Source organism: Sturnus vulgaris, unplaced genomic scaffold, assembly GCF_052056855.1.
Source record: "Sturnus vulgaris isolate bStuVul1 unplaced genomic scaffold, bStuVul1.hap1 Scaffold_195, whole genome shotgun sequence".
Taxonomy (NCBI): Eukaryota; Metazoa; Chordata; class Aves; order Passeriformes; family Sturnidae; genus Sturnus; species Sturnus vulgaris.
This window is the reverse complement of record NW_028276170.1, coordinates 11,011,450-11,037,089: the sequence shown is the minus strand read 5'-3', so window position 1 is coordinate 11,037,089 and position 25,640 is coordinate 11,011,450. Positions and strand designations below refer to the sequence as shown.

The following is a 25,640-nucleotide window of genomic DNA, read 5'->3' as shown; positions in this document are numbered from 1 at the left end:
TGCCTGTCACTGCGGTGTCGCTGTTGATGTGTCCCTTTACCCAGTCAGCTCTCTGATCATGTGGTGTCCACACATCTCCCCAGCCCATCACTGCCTCACACACGAGGTGACCACCAAGCCACTCTCCGGCCATCTGACCCGCAGCTGAGCCCTTCCCAGAGTGCCCGCACCCGCAGGGAGCGCAGGGCTGGATTTGGCCGCCAGAGAGTTGGTGACCCTCGTGAGATCCTCGGTGCATTTAGTTCCTACAGGAGTGTGGGCACCGCTGGGAAATGATCTGCATGCCTTGTTAATTGGATGTTCTTCCACCGCTAGCCTGGGGCAGGATCTCTCCCGGCCCTCCTCTCAACTCCCGGGCCTCTCCTCAGCCAATCAGAGAAGGCACCAAAATAATTGAGCCAATCAGAGCGCGCGGCGCTGATGACTCCTCAGGCAGTCCCAGAGCGCCCAGAGCTCCTCACCTGGACTCCACCCGCGCCCCGCCCCCAGCGCCCCCCGCCAGGAGAATTTGAGGTGGGGGCTATCACGTTTTATCTTCTTTTTTGTTTTTCTAGAGTCGAGATTAAATGCTCGAGAGACGGTATTTCGTGTTCGGACTCAGATGTTTATTAATTCTTATCTATATTACAGTGAGTTCAATAGCACTTCTAGCCAACAGGCTAAAAATGGCGACGTATCTCTCTCTACAAGGCCTTTTAAGGGCCAATGAGACCAATTAAAAAAAGACACCATAATAGCCCAAGAACCAATCACCCATGACCTGCAATGTGGAATTTTCTATCTAATTACAAAAGTACCACCTATACCCGTGAAGAAAGTGAAGAAGAAAGAAACCTCCACCCTAAAATCTCCATCTTGTTTAATATATATTACTACATTCTAAAATCACAAATTTTAATTTTCCACTATGTGACACTGCACATTTCTATTCCAACAACACACCAGTGATCCCAGTTCTATCACTCAGTTCAGGAAACCTTCTTCACAGCCTCAGGTCAAAAGCAGCATTTTCCTGGGGGTCAGTGCCTGTCAGCACAGAAAGCCCAAACCTCTCAGTTTCCAGGGATCCAACAGGGGGGAGGTGTCAGACCCTGCCCGGCGCTGCCCATGGGGCGTGTGGGGCAGCTGGGGCCCTACTGGTGCCACTGGGAGCCCCCCGGGCTGGGGGCACGGAGCTCTCGGGTGAGCGGGAGGGGCGGGAAGTGGTGGGATGGTGGGAACAGTGGGGAGAGAAAAAGAAATGGGGAGGTGGGATCCCCAAACAGATGTTGGGGGGGGGCTGGTGACTGGGGAATGTTGGGAAAGGGGGAGGAAAATACAGAGAAGGGTGGGACTGCAGGATGAAGGGTCCCATGGCAGCCGTGGGGCACTGGGGGTGCGGAGTCCGGGTTGCCCCGGAGCTCTTGGCTACTGTGGGCTGCTGGGGGGCTGCTGGGGGGACACCCCCGGACCTGTGTCCTGCACACACAGCGCTGTTCCAGGAGATGGTTTAGTCCGAGTGTCACTTCATTCACGGCACCGACCGGCTGAGGTTCGTGGAGAGGAACATCTCCAACCGGGAGCAGTTCCTGCACTTCGGCAGCGATGTGGGGCTGCACGTGGGGACACCTCCTTTGGGGACAAGGCTGCCAGGCACTGGAACAGCGACCCGCAATGGATGGAGTACAGACGGGCTGCGGTGGACAGGCACTGCCGGCACAACTACGAGTTGTCCAGCCCGTTCCTCGTGGAGTGCAGAGGTGAGCGTGGGGCAGAGCGTGTCCCCTCGGACCCTGCCCTGGGAACGACCCTGGAGCCCCTCAAAACCTCCCTGGGAATCACCCGAGACACGTCAGCCCTTCTTGTGCCCATCCCCGGGGCCTCCTGCCCCCTCACCCCAAGTGACTCCAGTGGCTCTCCCACTCCATCCCAGTCTCTTCCAGTGTCCTCACGGTCCCTCCCAGTGTCACCAGAGTCCCTCCCAATTCCTCTCAGTCCCCAGCCATTCCATTCCCAGTCCACTCCCAGACCTCCACCCTCTCTCCCATTGCCCCAATCCAATCCACTCTCTCCCAGTGTTCCTCCACTCTCTCCAGTTTCATTCCCAGTCCCTCTCAGTGCCACACCAGCCATCTCCTGTTGGGGACCTGGTCCTGGTGGCCACCACATGCCCTGAGAGCTCCTGCTGGCCCTGGAACCACCTCACCTGGATCTCAGCAGTGTAGAAATCCATGGAGCAGAGCAGGCAGCTGGGGCCGGGCTGGGAGCTCGAGGGCCACCGTGAGACGGACACACTGGGGGACACTGGGAGAGAGTGGGGACACACTAGGATCAGCTGGGGGGAACAGGGAGGGATTTGAGTGAGCCTGGAGGGGATGGAGAAAGATCTGGAGCTGGAAATCAAGGGTTGGAATTAGGTTGGCTGTGATGGGAAGAGACTGGGAGGAGTTCTGGTGAGTCCTGGTGAGACCGGGTAGGGACTGGGAGAGGGTTTGGGGGTCCTGAGGTGGTGGGGGGCAACTGAGAGGGGGTTATGGGATGCTGAGATGGAAAGCAGGAGCGTTGGTGGGTCCTGGAGAGGCTGGGAAGATATTGGGAGGAGGATTTAAGGAGTCCTGGGTGGGTTAGAGGTGACTGGGAGGGTGATTGGAGTAGCTTGGGGTGTCTGTGAGAGATTTTGGGAGGTCTTGACGCCTGTGGACCCCCAGAGATGCCGCCGGACACCGCCCGCAGCAAGGTGCTGATGGGGATCGGGGGCTCCGTGTTGGGTTTCGTCTTCCTGGAGCTGGGGCTCGGCTTCTACCTGTGCAAGAAGGGTGGGGGGAGGGTCCCGGGGTCGCGTTCCGACCCCGGAGCGTGTGCGCTCCCCATGGGGCCCCCAGTCAGGTGCTACCCCCTTTTCTCTGCCCACAGAACTCCTGACCCAGCAGTGGCGGCAGACCCTGCCCATGGCCTCGGGTGAGGCAGGGACCCCCCGCTCGGTCCCCACGCTGATTTAGGGGGGATCGTGTGTTCCCCCCGCCCTGCTGTCACTCTGTCCCAGCCTGGCTGCTCCCAGTGTTCCCAGTAAAGTTTCCCAGTTCGCCCCGTCCCGTTTATTGTGGGGCGGGACTGGGAGAGGACTTGGGGGACCCCGCGGGGGGATCGTGACTGGGGGGGAGGGTGGGTCCAGGTGGGGAACACTGGGTGCTGCGGGTCAGCCCGGCAACCGGTGAGTCATCACAGCTGCTATCTCTGATTGGCTGAATCTTCTTCATCGCATTCTCTGATTGGCTGAGAACAGGCCAGGGAGTTGAGAGAAGGAACAGGAGAGATCCCGCCCCGAGCACCGGCACGGGAACAACAGAGCCAGCCTGGGCACAGCGAGGGAATTTATTACCAACCAAATCACAGCGGCACAAGGAAAAAAAATCTCTCCAACCCCTTCCCCTTATCCAACGGGGATAACCAGAAACACGGATCACCAGGGCTCTGCCCAACGGGGGTCACTGGGGATCATCCAACACTGATCCTCCCATGGGGGATGGAGCTGGAGCAGAGCACGAAGCTCTTCCCACACTCGAGACACTCACAGGGCTTCCCTTAGTGGAGACTCCGTTGGTGTTGGGTCAAGTTAGAGCTCTGTGAGAAGCTCTTCCCACACTCAGGACACTCGTAGGGCCTCTCCCCAGTGTGGATGCGCCGGTGGACAGTGAGGTTGCCATTTTGCTTGAAGCCCTTCCCGCAGTCGGGGCAGCGGAAGGGCCTCTCCTCTGTGTGAATCCGCTCATGTAGGAGGAGATTGGAACTGGTCTGAAACCTCTTCCCACACTTGGGACACTCGTAGGGCCTCTCCCCGGTGTGGATGCGCTGGTGTTGTCTCAGGTTGGAGCTGTTGCCAAAGCTCTTTCCACATTCCAAGCAGGTGTAGGGCCATTCCCCTGTGTGGATCATCTGGTGCCAGAGCAGGCTGGAGCTGTCTCTGAAGCTCTTCCCACATTTCCCACACTCATAGGGCTTTTCCCCAGTGTGGATCATCTGGTGCCGGATCAGGTTGGAGCTCCAGCTGAAACCCTTCCCACATTCCAAGCACTTGTGGGGCTTCTCCCCTCCAGGAGGCTTCTCCACCAGCTCTGAGCTCTGCCTGGATCTCCGGCCGCCTCCCCGGCTCAGGGAGGGTCTTTCCTCCTCGCAGCTCCCTGGGCTGGGTTTGCAGCCCCTCCTCCTGAGGGATCTCCACGGCTTTTCTGCCTCCTCCATCCCCGCACACCTGAGGAATGACAAATCCTGGTTTAGGGGGAAATAACAAGAAGAGAGCTCCATAAACAGGGTGTTTCTCCTTGCCCAAGTTCATCTCTGGAAGTCATTGAGCATCTTGTGTCTGTAATAACCTCCCAAACACCAAGATTCCTGCCCCAAATCCTCCAGACTTTAACACACAGATCAAAACCTCCCCAAATAACAAGCTTCAGCCAAAATCCCCCCCAAAATTGTGCTGATTCGAAAGCAAAACCAGTGAAAGTCTCCAAGTCAGAAATACAATTTTATAGGAAAAGAGATAAATTCATGCAATAGTACAAAAGAAAACAACTGACAGAATCAGAATACAACCTGACACCCCGCTAGTTAGGGTGGTGGTAGCAGTCCCGATGAAGTGGTCTTGTTGTAGTAGTGATGCTGTAGAAAGGTCTGGTAGCTCTTGTCCTCTGGAAACCAGTGGGTAAGGGCTGCCTTGGTGTTCCAAATGTCAGATTTTCTCTAGGTAGGAAAGGCTTGGCTCCTCCCCCTGGCTGGAGCATCTCCCAATGGGATGATGGAATTTTATCAGTCATGCAGTGGCACTCAATGGCCCATTAACAGAAGATATCTTCCTGGAGGAAGGATGGGTTGTGGAAAAGATAAAGAACACTGCCCTACCTGGTTTTAACAGATGGCCCATTAGCAGAGGATATCTCCCACACAGAGATAAGGATCGATGCTCCAACTGTTTTTTTCCACCACTCTTTGTTCTTTTGTTTCTTCCCTGGACCTCTGACAGGTTACTTCATGTTTGCTGCTGATTTCTTCTCCCTTTTGAAGATGAAAATGGTAAAAGTGTCTTTGACCTGCCTTGCTGGATATTGTGAAGAGGAACAGTCATCTACTGCAAGTGGAAGTGTCACAGGTGGAGCAGAGTTCTGTGAGTGCTGTATCAAACCAGACCTCGTCAGACCTGCCAGAACAACTGGTCCATGCTGCCCTTCACTGCTCTGCCTGTTCCCCACTGTTTCATGCCAGAGTAATTTAACTGCTGTTAATTGGGTGTGTGTTTCACTCGAGCCAGTCCAGCAGAACCAGCAGAAAGCAGCCCCAGAATAAATGGGGCTCTGCAGAGGAGCCCCAGTCTATTCATCAGCCTGCCCACAGAACTGGCTCCAACTCTGAACCCTTGTGACCACACTCTGAAGAAGACACACTTCTGATATTTCTGAGGCACTTATGACTGAGGCACTGCACGTGCTTGTGCAGGGAAGGATCCCAAAGCTCTTTCATACTTCAGGAAAAACCCTGCAGCAGTGCATACCCAGCATCTGCTATCAGCACATCCTGGCTGCACGTGCAGGAGAAGCAGCAGCAGCATTGTACACGTGGGTTTGTTAAGCTGAACTCCCCTACACTTTGAACAGTGCTCATCACAAATATATTTAATGGCACACCGGTGCCATACATTTCTCCTAAAAGCCTCCCTTGTAACTAAACTTTACTGGAAAGTTAATGCCGAGGATGAAGGAGCAACTTCGGTCTCAGTGCGGAGGTGGAGGGGTTCTAAACACTGACTTTCCGAGAGCAGCATCTCTCCTGAAGCGCTCGGGGCCACCCGAGCCGCCGCCGGGAGCGCGGTGCAGAAGCCGGCCCGGACTCAGCCGCAGCGCCGGGCACCGCGCATCGCTGCTCTGCAGGGCGGCCCGCACGTCCTCCAGCAGCTGCCGCAGGCTGCCCTTCTCCTGCTGCAGCTCGGCCATGCGCTCCTCGGCCCGCTCCAGCGCCACCATCTCCTCGCAGCGCTCTCGGGAGCAGGGCCCCGGCGGCCGCCGCTCGGGCTCGGCGGGGGCTGCGCGGGCGGATGTGGCTCTCGATGTGCTCGCCCTCCCGGCCCAGCGGCAGCCACGGCCCCGCGCGGGTGCTGAAGTGGCCGCAGAGCCGCGCGTGGAGCTGGCGGAAGGTGAGCTCGGCCCAGAGCCCGTCCCACAGCCCCGCGCACTCCTCGGGCTCCGCCGCCTCCTCCGGCCCCAGCGCCCGGCACAGCGTGCGGGACTCCTCGCCGGGGATGCGGCCCGGCCCGGCGCAGTCCCGCTGCTGGAAGATCTCCTGCAGGGACTGCTCCGGGCCGCTGGCCAGCACGACCATCTCGTTCTCCACGCCGAGCTCCAGCCCGTAGCGGTGGGCGAGGGCGCTGAGCAGCCACTGCGTGCGCCGGGCCGGACGCCCGGAGGGGTCCCAGCCCTCAGGCGGCTCCATCGCGCCCGCCCGGCCCGCGGCGCTGCCCGAGCATCCTGAGCGCCGCCCGCCCGAGCGCTCGGCCCCGGCCCCGGCACGGAGTGCCCGGCTCGCCCCGCACGGAGCCGCGTCCGCCTTTGTCCGGCAGGAGCAGGGACTCGGGCAAAGCGGGCAGGTGCCGCCCTGCTCCCTTTGTCTGCCAAGCCCGAGCCCCAAGTGTGGTTCTCATTTCTTAGCTGATTTCTCCCTGGTTTCTCTCTGACACAAGCAAGACAATAGCATCGCACAATCCAGTTTGACAAGTAAGGCTTGTGAACGAGTGAGCGCTTCCACTAAATTAAAAACCCAATGTGTGTAGCCATGGAATCGGGTTTTAACCCTTTAAGTGCGGCGGAAATAAGATGCACAGCTACATGGTCATCTTTCATGACAGGAAGAAAGAGACAAGTTTATTCAGAAATACACTCGATTTATAGCATGACTCGTAATTCCCAGAGTAGAGAAAAGGTGATTGGTTCAGACAGAAGACACCCCATTCCCAGGGCCTGGTCACACATCACAACAGCTGTTCTATCTTTGTTACTAATTCCTTTTTATTTTGACCAAATTATCAGCCTGGGAGAAATTCTCCCTAGCCTTGAGCTGAACCAGCTTATCAGCTGGGAACAGAGCTGAAAAGCTCCAGCCTGGAATATTTTTCAGGCTGTAATTTTCTTACTTTCTCAATATGTGTCCCACAAATGTGCTTGAACGTCGACCTTCTGTTCTCTCAGGCTTCCTCACCTCTGTAGATGAGGTGACTTCCAGGTGTTGGTGTGTGAGTGTTAAGAGGTCTGTGTTAGAGATGAGTAAGTGTTCAACTCGTTCAAACGAGCTGCCCAAAGCAGTGATTTTGGTCTCTCTTTGCCTGGGGAGCAGGACCGGGGTTGTTGAACGCAGGCAGCAGCACGAGCAGGGCTCCTCCAGCAGCAGGGACACGCCAGGAGCCAGAGGGGACCGTGGCACCAGAGGGGACCGTGGCACCAGCCGTGCCCGAGGCCTGAACAGGCTGCCAAAGTCAGGTGGTGCTGACAGGCTGCGTTAACAGCCCAGGTAAGGCGTGGTGAGGAGCCAGCGCTGGGGACCACCCAAGGAGTCCTGTCAAGAGCAAATCATTCTAATATTCTCTCTAGGACAAAAAAGGAACAAACCAGTCCAGTTGATATGTGAGGAAAAAGAATTCAAGTTCGTTTAAAACGCTGCTTAATACAGGGTTGGGTTTCTTTTGAGTGAACTGGTGTCAATAAATATTCGGTCCCATATGATGGGGTTTCTCTGCAAATAGGCCTTGATGGGAAATTTCTGAATACCTTTTGTATTGCTCTTTCTTAAGTTGAGCACCTGAGTAGCTTTGTTGAGGAATGGAGAACTATTTGTAGGTCAGTATTTTCTCAGGAGGAGCCTTAAATTTTATCACAGGAGGAAGGAAAGGCAAAGGTTTGAAAGCCTTCCCCTGCTGAAGTGACACACTTTGAGAGGAGGCTGTGAGGAGAAGTCCCCTCAGGCACTGCCAGGGCTGTTTGCCTCCTCTGCAGGCTCAGTATTCTGGGAGTTCCACAAGCCTCAGCTGCCACAGTATTTTCCCCTGAATATTTTTTGTCGTGCAATACACAGGGAGAATATTTTGTGCTAGATTCTCCTCTGGGCTGAGAGGAATGTTGAATTTGTCTTTACAAATGAACTCTGGATCTGCCTGTAGATAAGGCTAGCACTGAGAGATAAATGAAACAATGGGATGGATTCCACTGATTGATGAATGGAAAAAGATATTTGCCTTTACAAACACACTGTAGGGCTGCTGATAAATGAAATTGGATATCAAAAGATGAAAGAAGCAACGGGGGGGGGGGAACTATGAATTCTATAAGAATTAAAAATGAAAAGGGAGGGTTATACATTAGAGAGGAATTTCAGGTATCAGGCGTTCTGGGAAGTCTGTGCCTCTCAAGTACCTAAGCCAATGGGGAAAGAGAGAGGGAAATGCGGCCGGGAAAATAGGATAAAAAGGAGGCTGCGTCCTCCAAATATTTGAGAGATCCCAGGGGAATGTCCCATGGCCTCTCCCTTTATTCAAATAAAGCAAAAAGGACTCCTCTGTCTCCTTTTTGGACATAAACCTCTGGTGTTTGTGGATTAATTTTCCTGACAATTTTGGGGGCTCGTCCGGGATCTTTCCACCGTCCGGGGCAGCGAGTGGAGCTGAAGGCGCCTCACCCAGTTTGGGTGATCAGCTCCCCTTGGTGCCGGCCGGTACCGGGCGATCCATTGGGTTCCCGAGACTGTCCAGGAGACAGACGAGTGGCAGACCAGGGGGGTCCGTGAAGATTCCACAGGGAAGGACCACTGAAAATCTCACCAGTGAGTAAAATGGGATCTTCGGGGAGCAACCCTGGGAGGGCACCCATGGAGGGTAGCACAGGTGAACCTGAGAGGGCACCCATGGAGGGTAGCACAGGTAAAACGGGGCACCCAGAGAGGGTTGGAAAGGTGAAGCTGGGAAGGGGCCCCGGAAAAAGGGATGACGATCCCATAATACCCCCGGAGAGTCCCTTGGGGAGAATGCTGAGGTCTTGGGAGAGATTGTATATTCACCCAGAAGTAACTATGGAAATTATGGTAAGATATTGTTATTTTGTGTGGCCAGAGTATAAGTTGGCAAGGGGACTTATATGGCCACCTTATGGAACAGATAAAATTCATTTGTGTTGAATTTTGTGAAGGTACTTAGAGGAGAATTGGAAAGGATGGATTGAAAGGGAATGTGGATTAATATGGGTCAGACAAGAAACAAGAGAAATTTATGTGTTAAGAAAAAAGAGGAGGAAGAGCAAAGTGGTGAGGATTGGGATGTTTTTCAGCTCCTTCCCCCGTCTTGTCCTCCAGTGTTGCCAGCTGACCCAGGGCCAGCTGCAGGTCGTCTGTATCCTCAACTTTCAGAGCAAGGGGATCAGGGAAATGTTATTCCTACAGCCCCACCTGAGAAGGATGATGGTGTAGGGGGAGGGGAGCAGCATGTTGTATCACCCCCCCCAGAACTAGAATTTGAACTCAGTTTAGGGCATCAGAAGCCCCCCAAGAGACAGGAGTACACCAGATGCCACTCTGTCAAGTTCCTTTGGGGGGTCAAGGGGGAGGATTTGGGTTTGTAATTGTACCACTCACTACCCAGGATATAAGAGGGTTAAAAAAAAAAATATTTATATGTTGCCATAGGGGTGGGGGAAAAGATAGAGAAATATTTGGGAAATGCGGATTATACGTGAAAGGATTGGGATTTTCTTTTGGGAATTTTGTTTGGGTCATCAGAGAAACGAATGATTTTGCAGAAAGCTCGGCAGCTGTGGGAGGTTGAACATCCACAAGCAGCAGGGGGGGCTGGACCCAATGCACCTACGGTGGGTGATGCCATCCCCCAGGCAGACCCCCAGTGGGACCCAAATAACCAGGCCAGTCTGGCTCACCGTGATTGCCGTGCTTATTTGATCAGGGCAATCAAGTCAGCAGCTCCCAGAACTAACAACATAGCTAAGGCTCTGTCGTTAGAACAGGAGAAACAGGAAAGCCCTCATTGGTTGGAGAGGATTAGGGATGCCTTGAGGAAGCACGGGGGGATGGATCCTGAAGGGCCAGCCTTCAACACATTGCTTAAAGTGCAATTTGTTACTAAGGCCTGGCCTGATATAAGGAAAGGAGTACAGAAAGATGAAGAGTGGCAGAATAAGCCTCTAGAGGAATTGGTTAGAAAAACACAGCAGATATATGTAAGAAGGGATGAGGAAAAGGCAGAAGCTAAAGCAAAGATGATGGCAGAGTTTTTGCAGCCCCGGAGGAATAAACCACAGGGTCCAAGGGGTCCCCAGGGACAGAGGGGACGGGGTCGGCCACAAGGAAGGGGCAGAGGGATTCCCTCCTCGGCAGGGGACAGCCGACCCAAACAGCGGCTGGGGAGGAGCCAGTGTGCTGTCTGCAGGGCAGAAGGGCATTGGAAAAACGAGTGTCCGCAGAAACAACTGGACCCTCAGGAGGAGGAAGTCCAGAGGATAATGGAAATGGATTGTTAGGGGTGTCAGGGGCTCCTATTATACCAAGGACCCACCACTCAGGAGCCCTTGATAACTTTTAAGGTGGGTCCGGATCGAGAGGAGGTGTGTTTTTTTGTAGACACGGGGGCCTCTCCGTCCACCTTAAATTTTATACCTAAGTGGGGGAAATTGTCAAAAAGATCCTTGGTTATTCAAGGAGTAAGCGGAAAGGATGAGCGAGTGCATTTTATTCAACTGCTGTTAATAGATGTGGGGGACAGATTTGAAGTGCATGAATTCTTGTTTGTTCCTAATTGTGATTGTAATTTACTGGGAAGAGATTTGATGGCTAGAATGGGAATGCAAATTAGCATTGTAAGAAGTGACACGGAGTCCGAAACTGTGATATCTTTGTGTAAAATGTCTGAAAAGGCTTATGCTAAAATAAATCCGGAAGTATGGGCAGCTCCAGGGAAATATGGGAAACTGGACATAGAGCCTCTCCAAATTACTTTGAAGCAACCAGGACAAGTGGTGTCTAAAAAGCAATACCCTCTTTCAAGGGAGGGAAAGAAGGGGTTACAGCCTGTTATTGAGTCCCTGCTAAAAGCAGGTCTTTTAGAGCCGTGTATGTCTCCCTATAACACTCCTATCCTGCCGGTTAAGAAACCAGATGGAACCTACAGAATGGTGCAGGATTTAAGAATAATAAATGAGATTGTCAAACCAAGGCATCCCACAGTTCCAGATCCATACACAATCCTAAATCAAATCCCTTCTTCACATCAGTATTATTCTGTACTGGATTTGAAGGATGCTTTCTGGGGGTGTCCAATCACAGAAGATAGTAAACAGTATTTTGCTTTTGAGTGGGAACAGGAGGAAGGAGGGAAAATGATAAAACAACAATTGACATGGACAGTACTCCCTCAAGGATATACAGAGTCACCAGTTCTGTTTGGGCAAGCTTTACAGAAAATATTAAGAGAGTTTACTCCACCCTCAGGAGTCAAGTTGTTGCAGTATGTGGATGATTTGCTCTTATCAGGGGAACAGGAAAAGGTGGTTGAAGAGGCTACTGTAAAGCTGCTTAATTTTCTTGCAAAAAAGGGATTTTACAGGTACCATTACGCCAGACTAAAAAGGAGTTACAGCGGTTTTTAGGGTTGGTGGGGTACTGTAGAGCATGGATCGAGGATTTTTCTGTGGTGGCCAGACCTTTATATAACTTTTTAACTCAAAACAGTCCTAATGTTGTGGTATGGACACCAGAAGGAGAGAAAAGTTTTAAGAAATTAAAAGACAAATTGGTTAAGGCCCCAGTCTTGGCTCTTCCAGACGCAGAAAAAGAATTTCAGCTATATGTGGATGTCAAACAGGGTCATGCTAAAGGAATTTTGGTGCAAGAGCATGGGGGAACACGGAGGCCTGGTGCCTGTTTTTCTAAGTTGTTAGAGCCGGTGGCCAGAGGCGGCCCCATTGTCTGCAGAACTGTGCAGCCACAGCTCTGATGGTGGCTGAGGCCCGAAAGCTGACAAGGGGAGGGCATCTCATTGTTAAAGTCCCACATCAGATTAAAGCTTTGTTAACTGAGAGAGCCTCTAAGTGGATGACGAGTGCTCGATTATTACAGTATGAATCTTGTTTAATGGAACGGGAGGATTTAGAACTTAGAGGTGGGGAAATTTTTAATCCAGCCTCTTATTTAATTGGCCCTAGAGAAAAGGGGGGCCAGGAAGAAATCCATGATTGTATCCAGGTTATAGACCTCCAGACACGGGCTAGGGAAGATCTACGGAATATTCCCTGGCCTGAGGGAGAGAACGTGTTCATTGATGGGCCCTCCAAGGTGGTAGAAGGGAAACGATTTACAGGATACTCTATCGTGAATGGGAAGCAATTAAAGGAAGGGGGGAGGTTACCACACACCTGGTCAGCTCAGACAGCAGAGCTGTACGGGCTTGTGAGAGCCTGTGAATTATACCAGGACAAGACAGTAAATATATTTACTGATTCTAAATATGCATATGGGGTAATACATGCATTTGGAAAACTGTGGGAAGAAAGAGGTTTATTAAGCTGCAGAGGAAAGACGTTAGCTCACGAGAACTTAATCTCTCGCCTATTGGAGGCAGTGAATTTACCAAAAAAGGTGGAGATAATCCACATTAAGGGGCATCAGGCAGGATGGTCGGAAGAGGCAATAGGAAACCGACTGGCTGATGAAGAAGCTCTCAAAGCTGCATTGTTGCCAGAAGTCTCTAAGATCCTGCCTATGCTCCCAGTAACTGCACCACTGCCAGAGAAACTCTCTTTTCCACCAGAGGAACTTGAGATAATTAAAGAGAGTGGGGCAGAGAAAAGAGAAAATAATTGGTTTACAAGGGATGGTAAGCAGTGGATACCAAAAGCTCTAGCCTTACAATTGTTAAAACAACTTCATGAAGGGAGTCATTGGGGCTCCCGAGGACTGGCAGAAGCCTTCCTCAAAATGAACGCTGCTGTTGGTCTCTTTAGCCTGGCAAAGCGAGCTATTGAATGTTGTTTGACTTGTGCTAAAACCAACAACAAAGTTACAAAGAAACTGGCCAGGGGAGGGAGGCGTTGGGCAGTACGTCCCTTCCAGAGATGCCAGGTGGATTTTACTGAAATGCCTCGAGTGGCAAGATTTAAATATCTTCTGGTAATAGTATGTCAATTAACCGGGTGGCCAGAAGCATTTCCAACTGTTTCAGCAACTACAGGATCAGTTGTTAAAGTATTTTTGGAACAAATAATTCCAAGATATAGGATGGTGGAAGCAATAGATTCAAATAGGGAAACTCATTTTACAGGAAAAATTCTTCAAGGAGTTATGACTGCTTTAGGGATACAGTGGAACCTCCATACCCCCTGGCACCCACAGAGTTCGGGCCAGGTTGAGAGGACAAATGGAGAAATAAAGAAACATCTCCTGAAGCTGGTGATAGAAACTAAAATGCCGTGGGTACGGCTCCTGCCCCTGGCTTTAGCAAGGATAAGAGCCAGACCCAGGGGAGATATTCAATTATCTCCCTTTGAATTGATGTTTGGAATTCCTTCCCCTTGTAATTCTCAGCCTAGTGGGGGGATAGAGATAAGTGATGTGTATTTAAAACAATATGTGGCTGGATACTGTCTCTGGTGAAATCTCTTCGACAGGAAGCTCAGCTGGCACAGACCCTGCCTTTGGACTTTGCTGTTCACAACATCCAACCGGGACACTGGGTCCTGGTTAAGGAGTGGGAAGAAGCACCACTGGTGGCCAAGTGGCGTGGACCTTTCCAGGTGTTGCTGAGCACAGACACAGCCGTCAAGACAGCTGAACACGGCTGGACCCATCACACTCGGGCCAAGGTCTCTGCAGCCCCAGAGATTTGGACATCTCAGCTGGAGGAGAAGGACGGGAAGCCGCGACTGACACTCGGCAGGAGGGGACTGGAGCAGCAGCCAGGGCGTCGACATCGGGGGAAGCCTCGTGTGCCCACCCACAGAGTGCCTGCTGAAATAGTCTGTGTGGGCATCCCTCCTCTCAGATCTCCAGGCACTGGGGGCCAACCCTTGCTGTCATTGTTTTCTTTATGTTGAGCTGTTTCTGTGCCTTCACTCGCCACAGGTGGTGTGGAAGACAACGTGAAAGTAAAAATTAAGTTAGGAAATTAGATTACACAATCAGAATGTTTCCCTTAATAATGTTCCCTTTATATTATCAGTTAGGTTGGGGCCAAGAATGGGAAAATAATTTTTTGACCTTAGGAGAAAAAGTAGCAAAAACCTTTAACCTTAGCAATTGTTGGGTCTGTGGAGGGCCAGGACAATCTGAAAACGGGCCATGGGTGGCCAGCCCAGTAAAACCTCAATAGTAGATTAACACCCTGAGTAAAGTCTGTAATGGAACAGGATTTTGGGATGAAGAAGGAAGTCCATGACGGCTTCATTCTTCTGAAAAAGACACTTATTGCCTAAATAGACAAGTAGATGACAATGGAAAAGTGGTGAAACAAATTGCAAAATGAATTTAAAAAATTAGCTCATGTACCAGTCCAAAGATGAAAAAGATGGGAATAGGACATGTTTTCTTGGCTACCTGGTGGACTATAAGTTAAACAACTGCTTTTTTTCCTCTTATGTGCTGTAGCAACTCTAATCTTTTTGCCAGGCATGTTCCCTTGCTTAGTACAACTTATTCAACATGTGATCAAAGGGATGCAGGTAATAGCCACGCCTACTGATCCAGAGATGGTTACAAAAGGACAGAAATTGATGTCACTCCAAATAATTACAAAACCAAAAACAACTCAGGGACAAGAAATTAAGTCAATGAGAGCTAAAGTTTGTAAAGACAATTATTAAACAATAAAAGAGGAGGGATTGAGAGGAATGTTGAATTTGTCTTTACAAATGAGCTGTGGATCAGCCTGTAGATAAGATACTGAGAGATAAAAGAAACAATGGGATGGATTCCACTGATTGATGAATGGAAAGAGATATTTGCCTTTACAAACAAACTGTAGGGCTGCTGATAAATGAAATTGGATATCGAAAGATGAAAGAAGCAACGGGGGGGGGGGGAAACTATGAATTCTATAAGAATTAAAAATTAAAAGGGAATTTTATACATTAGAGGGGAATTTCAGGTATCAGGCGTTCCGGGAAGTCTGTGCCTCTCAAGTACCTCAGCCAATGGGGAAAGAGAGAGGGAAATGCGGCCGGGAAAATAGGATAAAAAGGAGGCTGCGTCCTCCAAAAATTTGAGAGATCCCAGGCGAATGTCCCATGGCCTCTCCCTTTATTCGAATAAAGCAAAAAGGACTCCTCTGTCTCCTTTTTGGACATAAACCTCTGGTGTTTTTGGATTAATTTTCCTGACATAGGTGACTCGGGAGGGGGACCTCGCCCCCAATATCTTGGGCGGACCTGGCAGGGTTTTTTTGAAAGGGTGAGGGATATTTGGAGCTCACCCGAAGTATCTTTAGTTCTCCCTGTTTCTTCTTTTCGGGACGCGGCGGGCAGAGCAGTGTTTGAATCTTGCAGGGCTCCAAAGCTGTCCCGAAATCCCCTTTTGGGGGATCCTGCGGGGTCCCCGGGTGGTTTTTTGGGGATGTCTGGGTGGCGGCTGCAGACAGAGCCCCGGCGGTGGGTGGGGGATGGAGGTCCCCGGAGCCCCGTGGCGATCGCCCGGGACTGGCAGGGCGAGGGGAGCAGCCTTGAGGGGGGGAAAGCGAAAAGGGGAGAGCCCCGGGAGTGCCGGAGCCTGGAATGGGGGCCTGGAGAGGGGGGACCCCGAGAGCCGGGAGTGAGGGGAGCCTGGAGAAGGGGCAGCCTGGAGAAGGGATGAGCCTGGAGACGGGGAACCCCTGGGACACCAACGTGGGGACCCCAAAGCCTCCCAGGGCTCTGGCCACGCCAGGGGCTACAGGGACACGAGGCCGGGGCTGCTCTGGGCCGCTTCCAGGCTGTCCCTCTGCTCTTGGGTGCCGGGGGTGGCCCTTTGTGACACGGGCGTGTGTCAGGGCCCTCGGTGATGCGGGACATTGTGGTGCTGTCATGAATGAGAGCGTTTGAGATCGCTTAAAAATCGGTGACAAGGGCATGAACAAAAGTCAGATTTAATATTAAGCAACAAAGTACAATAAGTTTGTTGGCAAGATTCACTCTACTGCCTACAGGACAGGTGAGGCACAACAAGGCAAGAACAACACCAAATAAAATCCATGCAATCAGAACAGAAATTAACGGGGAACTCCCTAGGGGAGTGTGGGTGGGTGTGTGCTGTGTTTAGGTGCATGCAGGGATTAAAAGGAACACGGCCTAAAAACTTAACAACTCTAAACAACTCTTTAAATTCTACCTTAATTTGTAACTTAACTTATACCTTAGGCCTAGCAATTCAACAGAAAACAACACCGAACTTATACCTAACTTAACTGATAACATTAACAATTCCACAGAGCAATAATACTTAACAAGTTTAAGCTAACTTACAGCTATAACTTCCAAGTTGTACTTAGCAACTTAATACAAAAACAACCCTGATTACTTACATTTAAGAATTTAGCAAAACACTTAGCATTTAACAGCATTTAAGTATGTTCATAACTATAACTGAACCTTGCTTACAGGCCTAACTTAGATATCCAAGGTACTTCCACACCTAGGAAAGCTGTATTTCTCCCAGATGTGCTATAGCATATGTGCAGGGGCAAACACAGACAGGAATAGTCAATGTAGGCAATTCACCTCAGAGCTCAGTGAAATCCTCCCTTCAGATGTTTTTGCATCTCCCACTGGCCGAAGGATGGGGCCTTGAGCAGTGAGGGTATGGGCCCAGGACACGTCGTGTTTCAGCGATCCTCCAGGCACAGCAAAGCCGAGGGTTTGCTGGCTCTGAGGCCACTCAGAGAGAGACTGCTGGTCACAGCCCACGGTGGCCCAGGAGAGCTCAAAGGTCTCCTTTTGGATTTCTGTTGATAGAGAGTGGGCTCCAGTCATAACCATGTTTCATCCTAGCCGCAGTTTGGGTTGGACTTTATCTAGAAGTGGGGGAATGCATCACCACACTGGAATCTCAGGGGTGCCCATGGCCTGGGTGACGCTGGCCTGATGCCAGGCACCCACCAAAGCCACTCTGATCCTGCTCCTCCAGCTGCAAGGGAAGAGAAAGTTGAACCAGGAGCACCAGGATCAGATTAAGACAGGGAGAGCAAACACACAAAACAGCAAAACGGGTGTAACAGACCCAGCCTGGGCACAGCGAGGGAATTTATTCCCAATCAAATCATAGCAACAGAAGGAAAACAGAGAGAAATCTCTCCAACAACTTCCCCCCACCCAGTGGGGTTCACCAGGACCACGGATCACCAGGGCTCTGCCCAACGGGGGTCACTGGGGATCATCCAACACCGATCCTCCCATGGGGGATGGAGCTGGAGCAGAGCACGAAGCTCTTCCCACACTCGGGGCACTCACAGGGCTTCCCTTAGTGGTGACTCCGTTGGTGTCGGGTCAAGTTAGAGCTCTGTGAGAAGCTCTTCCCACACTCAGGACACTCGTAGGGCCTCTCCCCAGTGTGGATGCGCCGGTGGACAGTGAGGTTGCCATGTTGCTTGAAGCCCTTCCCGCAGTCGGGGCAGCGGAAGGGCCTCTCCTCTGTGTGAATCCGCTCGTGTAGGAGGAGATTGGAGCTTCTCTGAAACCTCTTCCCACACTTGGGACACTCGTAGGGCCTCTCCCCACTGTGGATGCGCTGGTGGTATCTCAGGGAGGACATCCACCCAAAACTCTTCCCACATTCCAAGCAGGTGTAGGGCCGTTCCCCTGTGTGGATCACCTGGTGCTGGATCAGGTTGGAGCTGTTGCTGAAGCTCTTGCTGCATTCCCCACACTCGTAGGGCTTTTCCCCAGTGTGGATCATCTGATGCTGAATCAGCCTGCACTTGTAGCTGAAACCCATCCCACATTCCGAGCACTCGTGGGGCTTCTCCCCTCCAGGAGGCTTCTCCACCAGCTCTGAGCTCTGTCTGGATCTCCGGCCACCTTCTTGGAACAGGGAGGGTCTTTCCTCCTCGCAGCTCCCTGGGCTGGGTTTGCAGCCCCTCCTCATGAGGGATCTATGGGGCTTTTCACCGTCCTCCATCTGCCAACGCCTTGGGAATGAAAAATCCTGGTTTGGGGAAAAAACAGGAAGAGAGCTCCATAAACTCCTTGCCCAAGTTCATCTCCAGAATTCAGGAGGACTGGGCATGTCATGTCTGTAAGAACCTCCCAAACACCAGGATTCAGAACCAAAAACCTCCTGTGTTTGTTTGAAAGATAGGGGTCTGTTAAGAAAGGCAGAAACCTCTCTTTAAAATGGTGAATGTAAACCCCCTCCCTCCAAGTTATTTTAATTTTGAAATTAAGGGGCTCTCAGGGAAAGATATGGGAATAGAAATTACAGTTCTTTACGAGGAAAAATTAAAATGGAACTACAGTATTACAAAGAACAAACCCAAAACACTGACCGAGTCAGAATACAACCTGACACCCCGTCAGTCAGCGTGTTGGTAGCAGTCCCATTAAATGGTGGCTGCAGTCCTCCTGGATGACAGATGTTGTTCAGTTGAGCACTGGTCCTCTAGAAGGGTGCAGTTTTCCTCCAAAGGTTCAGTGATGAAATGGAAATGTCTGTTTTTTCCTCTGGAATTCAATGGAAAAAGGCTGCCTTGGTGTTCCAAATCTCAGATTTTATCTAGCTAGGAAAGGCTTGGCTGCTCCCCCTGGCTGGAGCATCTCCCAGTGGGATGATGGAATTTTATCAGTCATGCAGGGGCACTCAATGGCCCATTAACAGAAGATATCTTCCTGGAGGAAGGATGGGTTGTGGAAAAGATAAAGAACACTGCCCCACATGGTTTTAACAGATGGCCCATTAGCAGAGGATATCTCCCACAGAGATAAGGATCACTGCCCCACCTGCTTTCCACAGCTCATGAAGAGGTCACAGAATACATCATTTTGGGCATATCTTTCCATTGTAACCTAGCACAGTCCGGGGCTAAGTTTCTGAACTTTAAAATAGATTTTAGGGGTTTAAACACTCTTAAGGCACTTAAAATATATTCTTATTTAAAACTAAAACTTCTTCTTCATATCTATGTGATTAAATAATATTCCTACTGAATTAAAACTAAAACTTAACCTTCTACTTCACGTCTGTGTGGCTTAATATATTTTAATTTCTCTAAAGGCTTTAATACAATCCCTCCATTCTTTTCTCTGAGTGACTCAGAGAGGCTTCTAATTTTACACATTCCAACAGGCTCTGACATTGGAGTGGGGCCCCACAGGGAAGGACTTGGGGAGCTGTCTTGGTTTAATTTTGACGTTTCCCGGCCAATGCACCAAATTAATGTCTTGAGTTTGAGTTGCCAATTTGAATAAACTTATTTTTCTTGTTGTGAGACAGAACCAGGAGCAAAAGAGCAAGGCAGGCCTAAAACTTGAGAGAGTATAAAAGAAAATTTATTAACTACACAAACAAAAAGAGAGGAAAAAAAAAATTCAGAATAAGATTTTTTAGATCACTCCTTCCCTCCCTCTCCCAATCTTCATAACAACAAAACAAACATATAACAAATACTTCGGTCAGTGCCCAATTTAGTCTTTCTCAGTTCACTTTCTGGAGAGAGAAGCTTCTTCTTGTTGAAGTTGTAGGGATTTTTCCCACAAGAAGGAAAAAAACCAGTTCTCTTGTGGTTTTATCTTTCACGATTTGCATCCGCCCGGGAACCTGCAACCGTGACGCTCCTCCCAACTCTACAGCCGTCCCAAAGCTGTAGATGTGGGCCATGTCTGCTCCATGGGGTATTACTTTTAAGAATGAAATGTTCAACCGCAAAGATTCTCTCTGTCTCCTTTTTCTCTGCTCAGGCTTCATTTTCAGAAAACCAAGATCTCCTTCTTTTCTCAGGACAGAAATTCTTAACACAGGTGCTCTTTAGTCAAATCATCTATTAAATGGAACATTTCCATCCCCCATGTCTCTTTCCATAGTTTATAGGAATATTCAGTACATCAGTTCATCCCTACAATTTTACAAAAAGATTTTCAGCCATTTCGGCATCTTCTCATTCTCCTTCCATCTTAAAAACTTAGCTCTTACATCACTGACTTCAGAAATCTTCTTATTCCCTTTCATATTAAAAGGAAAGGCTGGAGGCTTTGCAAATCTTATCTGAGCACTAAAGAGTTAAAGTTTAACACAACTACAAGAGTTGGGCCAGGCTCAGGCCGTGCTGGGGGGGGCAGCTGAGGTGTTAATCAGCCTTTCTGGGGCTGGGCTGCAGCCCCACACTGCTCATGGCCACCCGGGCAGGCCCGGCCCGTCCGGCAGCAGCAAGAGTCGGCCTCCCCCCACGCCAGAGCCGCAGGCCCGTGGAGGAGGAAGCCGTGAAGGTCTCATCACACAACTTTTTCTCCCCCCGGCCATCGGGTCCCCCTCGTTGGCAAAAGGGGCCCAAGCGGCCTCCCGAGCCTCCCCCCCGCATGGGGGAGGGGGAAGCTCGGGTTGATGTTACCTGCTCAGCCGCTGGAAGACAAAGAGGCTCAGTTCCGGATTACCTTCCTCAAAATGTGTGTTCACGGAGCGAACTAACTTTCTCTAATTGGCTGTTGCAGGTATCCCAACCCCCACAGAGGAAATTCCCTTAGGAAGAATCTTTTCTGAATTTCTTCTTCCTAAGTCAACCTATCACAGGAGCTCATATTAGGGAAGATCCTGCTGCTTTCTGCCACTTTTAGGGGGTTATAAACAGCTTTGGGGGATTTCCCGGTTAGTTTATGGGCAGATGTAACCTCCTTTTTGGGAGAATCCTGATGATTTCCACCAATTTTGGGGGTTCTAAACGCCTTGTGGTGGACTCACTTCCGTGGGTTCTGGTGCCGCCCGCCCACGCTTCCAACTGGTCCGGACTGGTGCTCCCAGTGCCGCGTGGGGCGGGGCCGCGGGGACCCCCCCAGGGCACAGCGCGGCTGCTTTGGGGCTGGCGGCACCGCCCGGCGCTGGGCATGGGGCGTGTCGGGGGAGCTGGGGCCCTACTGGTGCTACTGGTGCTGCTGGGAGCTCACCTGTCTGGGGCCAGCGGGACTCGGGTGAACGTGTGTGCTCCCCCCGGGGACCCCCAGCCCGGTGTCACTCTGCTCCCGAACGGCTGCTCCCAGTATTCCCAATAAAGCTTCCCAGTTTGCCTGGTCCTGTTTATTGGGAGCCAGTGGGAAGGACTTGGAGGGACCCCGCAGGGGGAGCCATGATTGGGGGGGGGGGGGTCGCAGAACTGGCCCCAGCATGGATCAGGAATGGGGACCCCAAGGAATGGTCGTGTCCCCCCTTCTCACCCTGCTCTAGGGGGCCTTGGGAAGACCCTGAACCCCAACATGGCACCGCCCCAACCCCAAAGGTGCCAGGACCCCAATAAACAAACAGGGGAATTTGGGGAGGGGGTGCATGGGGGGGTGCCCAGGCTGGCCCAAGAGCCCAGCGCTGCCCCAGCCCGACCTGCCCTGGCTCCATCCCAGCTCCTACCACAGGATGTGAGGGTGTTGGGAAAACAGGGGGATGAAGGGTGGGTGCTGGGCCCAGGGGGAGCAGGAAAAGGGATGGAGGCAGAGGAGGGCTGAGGAAGGAGCAGGAGAAGGACTGGAGAGGAGGCAGGACTAGAAAGGAGGAGGAGTGGGACATCTCTAAATGCAATTTGGCGGTCCCAGGGCCCTGACCAATTCTTTAGGGGTACCAGCCGCCTCTTTTCCCATGCTCTTCCAGTCCTTTTCCACTGTCCCCCAGTCAACCACCCCTGACCTCATGCTTCTTTTTGAAAGAGGTTTCCAGGTCCCTCCTGCTCACTCTCGGGGTCCTATCCCTCTTTTCCTCAATACGGGCAGCTCCTCAAAGATTCTTTCTAGTGGAATCCCAGTTTTCGGATTTTCGGTGCTCAGTTTTGGGACAGCTCTGTCTGGCTTTCCCCTCCCGGTTGTGGCCTCTCAGCTGCCACAAACACCCTGGGGGTGCTGGGATTTCCCTGCTGGGGACAAGGACGTTCATTCCCTTCCAGGAGCCCAATGCCCAGCTGGGGCTCCAGGGCAGGGGGTCCTTGAGCAGCTGCCCCAGAACCTCCGCCAGGGTCTCCCAGCGCAGCCGGAGCCGCTCGGCCTGGGGTCCCCAAAGGCCTCAGCGAGCCCCAAGTCCCTGCCAGGAACCCTCAACTCCCTCCAAGCCAGCATCCCCCACAGCCCCTGCAAGTTCCCCCCATGGCACCGGCCGTGGCCGTGTCCCCACATGTCACTGCCCATGTCCCACCATGTCCTCACCCATGGCTGTGTCCCCACCATGTTTCCATCCCTGTCACTGTCCCCCACATCTCCATCCATGCCCGTGTCCCCCCATGTCCCCACGAATGGCCACATCACCATCCATGTCCATGTGTCCCCATGTCACTCTCCATGTCTGTGTACTACCATGTCTTTCTCCCTACCCAAGTCTCAGTTCTGTGTCTTTATTTTTATCCCAAGATTGGATGTTTTAAAGAGATGAAGAGAAATGAAAAGCAAATCCAGCCCAAAATAAAAGGATTTCTGTGTCCATGCTGGCTGAAAATCCAGCAGGGAAGGAGTGAGGGAAAAATACTTTTGGAGGTGTTTCCACCCCACTGTCTCCAAAATGTTGGTCTTTGCCCCAGTTCATCACCATTTTTCTGTGGAAAACACCCTTGGACAATCAAAAAATCAAAAATCAAAATCAAAATCCTGGAATCTCTGAGGATGGAAAAGACCACCAAGATAGGACTGAAAACAGAAGATTTTCTGGGGTTGAAAGTCAACAAATTCACTCTCCCCAAGGAATTCCCAATGTTGTTTTCCATCCCGATGGACGTTCCTGTCCCTGCATTCATCCAGGGAGACAAGATGATGCAGAGCCCCCCCAGCCAGGTGTCTTCCCAACACGGATCACCAGGACCAGGGATCACCAGGGCTCTGCCCAACGGGGGTCACTGGGGATCATCCAACACCGATCCTCCCATGGGGGATGGAGCTGGAGCAGAGCACGAAGCTCTTCCCACACTCAGGGCACTCACAGGGCTTCCCTTAGTGGAGCCTCCGTTGGTGTTGGGTCAAGTCGGAGCTCCTGGAGAAGCTCTTCCCACACTTGGGACACTCGTAGGGCCTCTCCCCAGTGTGGATGCGCTGGTGTTTTCTCAGGTTGGAGATGTGTCCAAAGCTCATCCCACATTCCAAGCAGGTGTAGGGCCGTTCCCCTGTGTGGATCACCTGGTGCTGCATTAGACCAGAGATGTCTCTGAAGCTCTTCCCACATTCCCCGCACTCATAGGGCTTTTCCCCAGTGTGGATCATCTGGTGCCGGATCAGATGGAAGCTGTCTCTGAATCCCTTCCCACATTCCTCACACTCATAGGGCTTTTCCCCAGTGTGGATCATCTGGTGCCGGATCAGATGGGAGCTGTAGCTGAAACCCTTCCCACATTCCAAGCACTTGTGGGGCTTCTGCCTTCCATGAGGCTTCTCCACCAGCTCTGAGCTCTGCCTGGATCTCCGGCCGCCTTCCCGGCTCAGGGAAGGTCTTTCCTCCTCACAGCTCACTAGGCTGGGTTTGCAGCCCCTCCTCCTGAGGGATCCCAGGAAATTTTCCTCCTCCGCCATCTGCCCACCCCATGGGAATGAAGAATCCTGGTTTGGGGAAAAAACAAGAGGGGACTGCCTTGAGCTAGCGGTTCTTCCAACCGATGTGCAGCTGAGGAAGACACTGGGCATCCTGTGTTTGTAAGGACTTCCCAAACACCCAGACTGATCACAAAAATCCTCCAAATATCAAGACATAGATCAAAAACTCCCAAAAAAGCAAGACTCAGCCAAACCCCCTGCAAAATACAAAGATTCAGGCCCAGCAAAAAAACAAAGCACCACGTCTTAGCCCAATAAAGCTCAGAAACAACAAGGTTCACCCCTCTGAAAATGGTGGATCCCCCTCTCCAGTCACCTGCTGAATGTGGAGGGGGGGGCCAACACACTGGGACTGGAGGGACGCTGTAGGTTTGGAATCTTGTGCTGCTTCCCATTTCTGCTCTTCCTGTGTCTCTGCTTTTCCTCACATTCCTCTTCCTCCTACTATTCCTCCTTCTCCTGCACAATCCCACCTTCTCCTCCTATATGCATCGTTTGATCATTTTGTTCTTCAACTCTGCTTGTCCCTCCCTCCTCCTGCTGCCCCCAGGCCCAGCACCCACTGCCGGCTCCCTCTTCCCCCCAAACCCACAGCATCCCAGCGCAGGGGCAGCGATGGAGCTGGGGCAGCTCGGGCTGGGGCAGCGCTGGGCTCTCGGCCGCTCCCGCCCGCACTCGCTCCCCACTGCAGCCGCTGCCGCCACCACAGCGCGGGGGGACCCGGTCTTGGCGCTCCCCCCCTCCCACCTCCCCAAATTCCCCTCCAGGGGGGCGCTGGGGCCAGGAGACAGACGAGTGACAGATCAGGGGGGCTGGGAAGAGTCGGCAGCTAGAGAGCACTGAAAATCTCACCAGTGACTACAGTGGGATCTTCGGGGACTAAACATGGCAGGGCACCCATGGAGGGAAGAAAGGGAAGGCCAGGAAGGGATGCCGGCAAAAGGGATGATGATCTCAAAATATCTCTGAAGGGTCCCTTGGGAGCATGTTGATGAAGTTTGCACATTCTCCCAGAGGTAATCAAGGACATGGACACCCAGAAGGGCAATAACGGAAGTCCAGAAGGGATTTAGACAACAGGGAATGGATTGTGTTGGTGTGCTGGGAAGGGATTGGGTGAAGGGCAGTGTGCAGGAATATGGTTCAGCAAGGAAGCAGCAGGAGCAATCTATGTGGGAAGAAAAAGGGTGAAGGGAAAGAGGAGGAAGAGAAAAATACTGAGGATGGGGATGTTTTTCAGCAGGCTCTCATCCTCAAGAGTTGCCAGCTGCTGCAGATCCTTTGTATCCCCGGTTGCCAGGACAGGCACACAAGGAGGTCAGGATTGCAGGGGGTTTCTCTGTGCTGGGCAGCGGCAGGAGCGGGCGCAGAGGGGCGGCACCGGGAGCACGGGCTGGGGGCCTGTGGGGAGCTGCGGGGCCGGGCCGGGGCTGTGGGGCAGCCGGGGCTCAGCGCCGGGCGCTGCCTGAGCCCAGCACCCCCCGGCAATTGCAGGCCCGGCAGTGGCCCCCGGCCCCCAGGAGGCTGCGGGACGCCCCGGCCGCTGCCCGGCCCCGTGGAGCTGCCGGCCCTGCCCGCCGGGGGGGCCGCGTTTGGACACTGCGGCAGGACAGGCACCGGCTCTGGGATACGGGCTGGCCACGGCAGCCACAGCACAAGGAGCAGCAGCACGAAGGAACAGCTGGGAAATGGGGATTGGACGTGCAAGGATCGAGATTAGCTTTTAAGCATTTTCCTTGGGTCACTGCAGAAAGGAATGATTTAGCAGAAAGCTCAGCAGCTGTCAGAGGATGAGCACCCCCAGGCACTGAGGGGGCTGCAGGAGGGGCAGAAGAAGCCCCTGGAGCACTTGGTCACAAAGGCACAGCAGGGGAATGCAAGAAGGGATGAGGAAAAGGCCAAGGGGAAGGCAAA

General features: G+C 52.1%; 1 protein-coding gene across 1 annotated transcript in view; it reads right to left on the bottom strand.

The window, feature by feature from the left end:
- The window catches only part of LOC148218076 (uncharacterized), a 119,499-nt gene extending 101,532 nt beyond the window's left edge, over positions 1-17,967 (bottom strand). The window contains 2 exon segments of the mRNA XM_088158043.1: positions 3,573-4,070; positions 17,499-17,967. Coding sequence (XP_088014169.1) covers positions 3,573-4,070; positions 17,499-17,967 — 967 coding nt within the window.
- Positions 17,968-25,640: the final 7,673 nt, after the last annotated feature.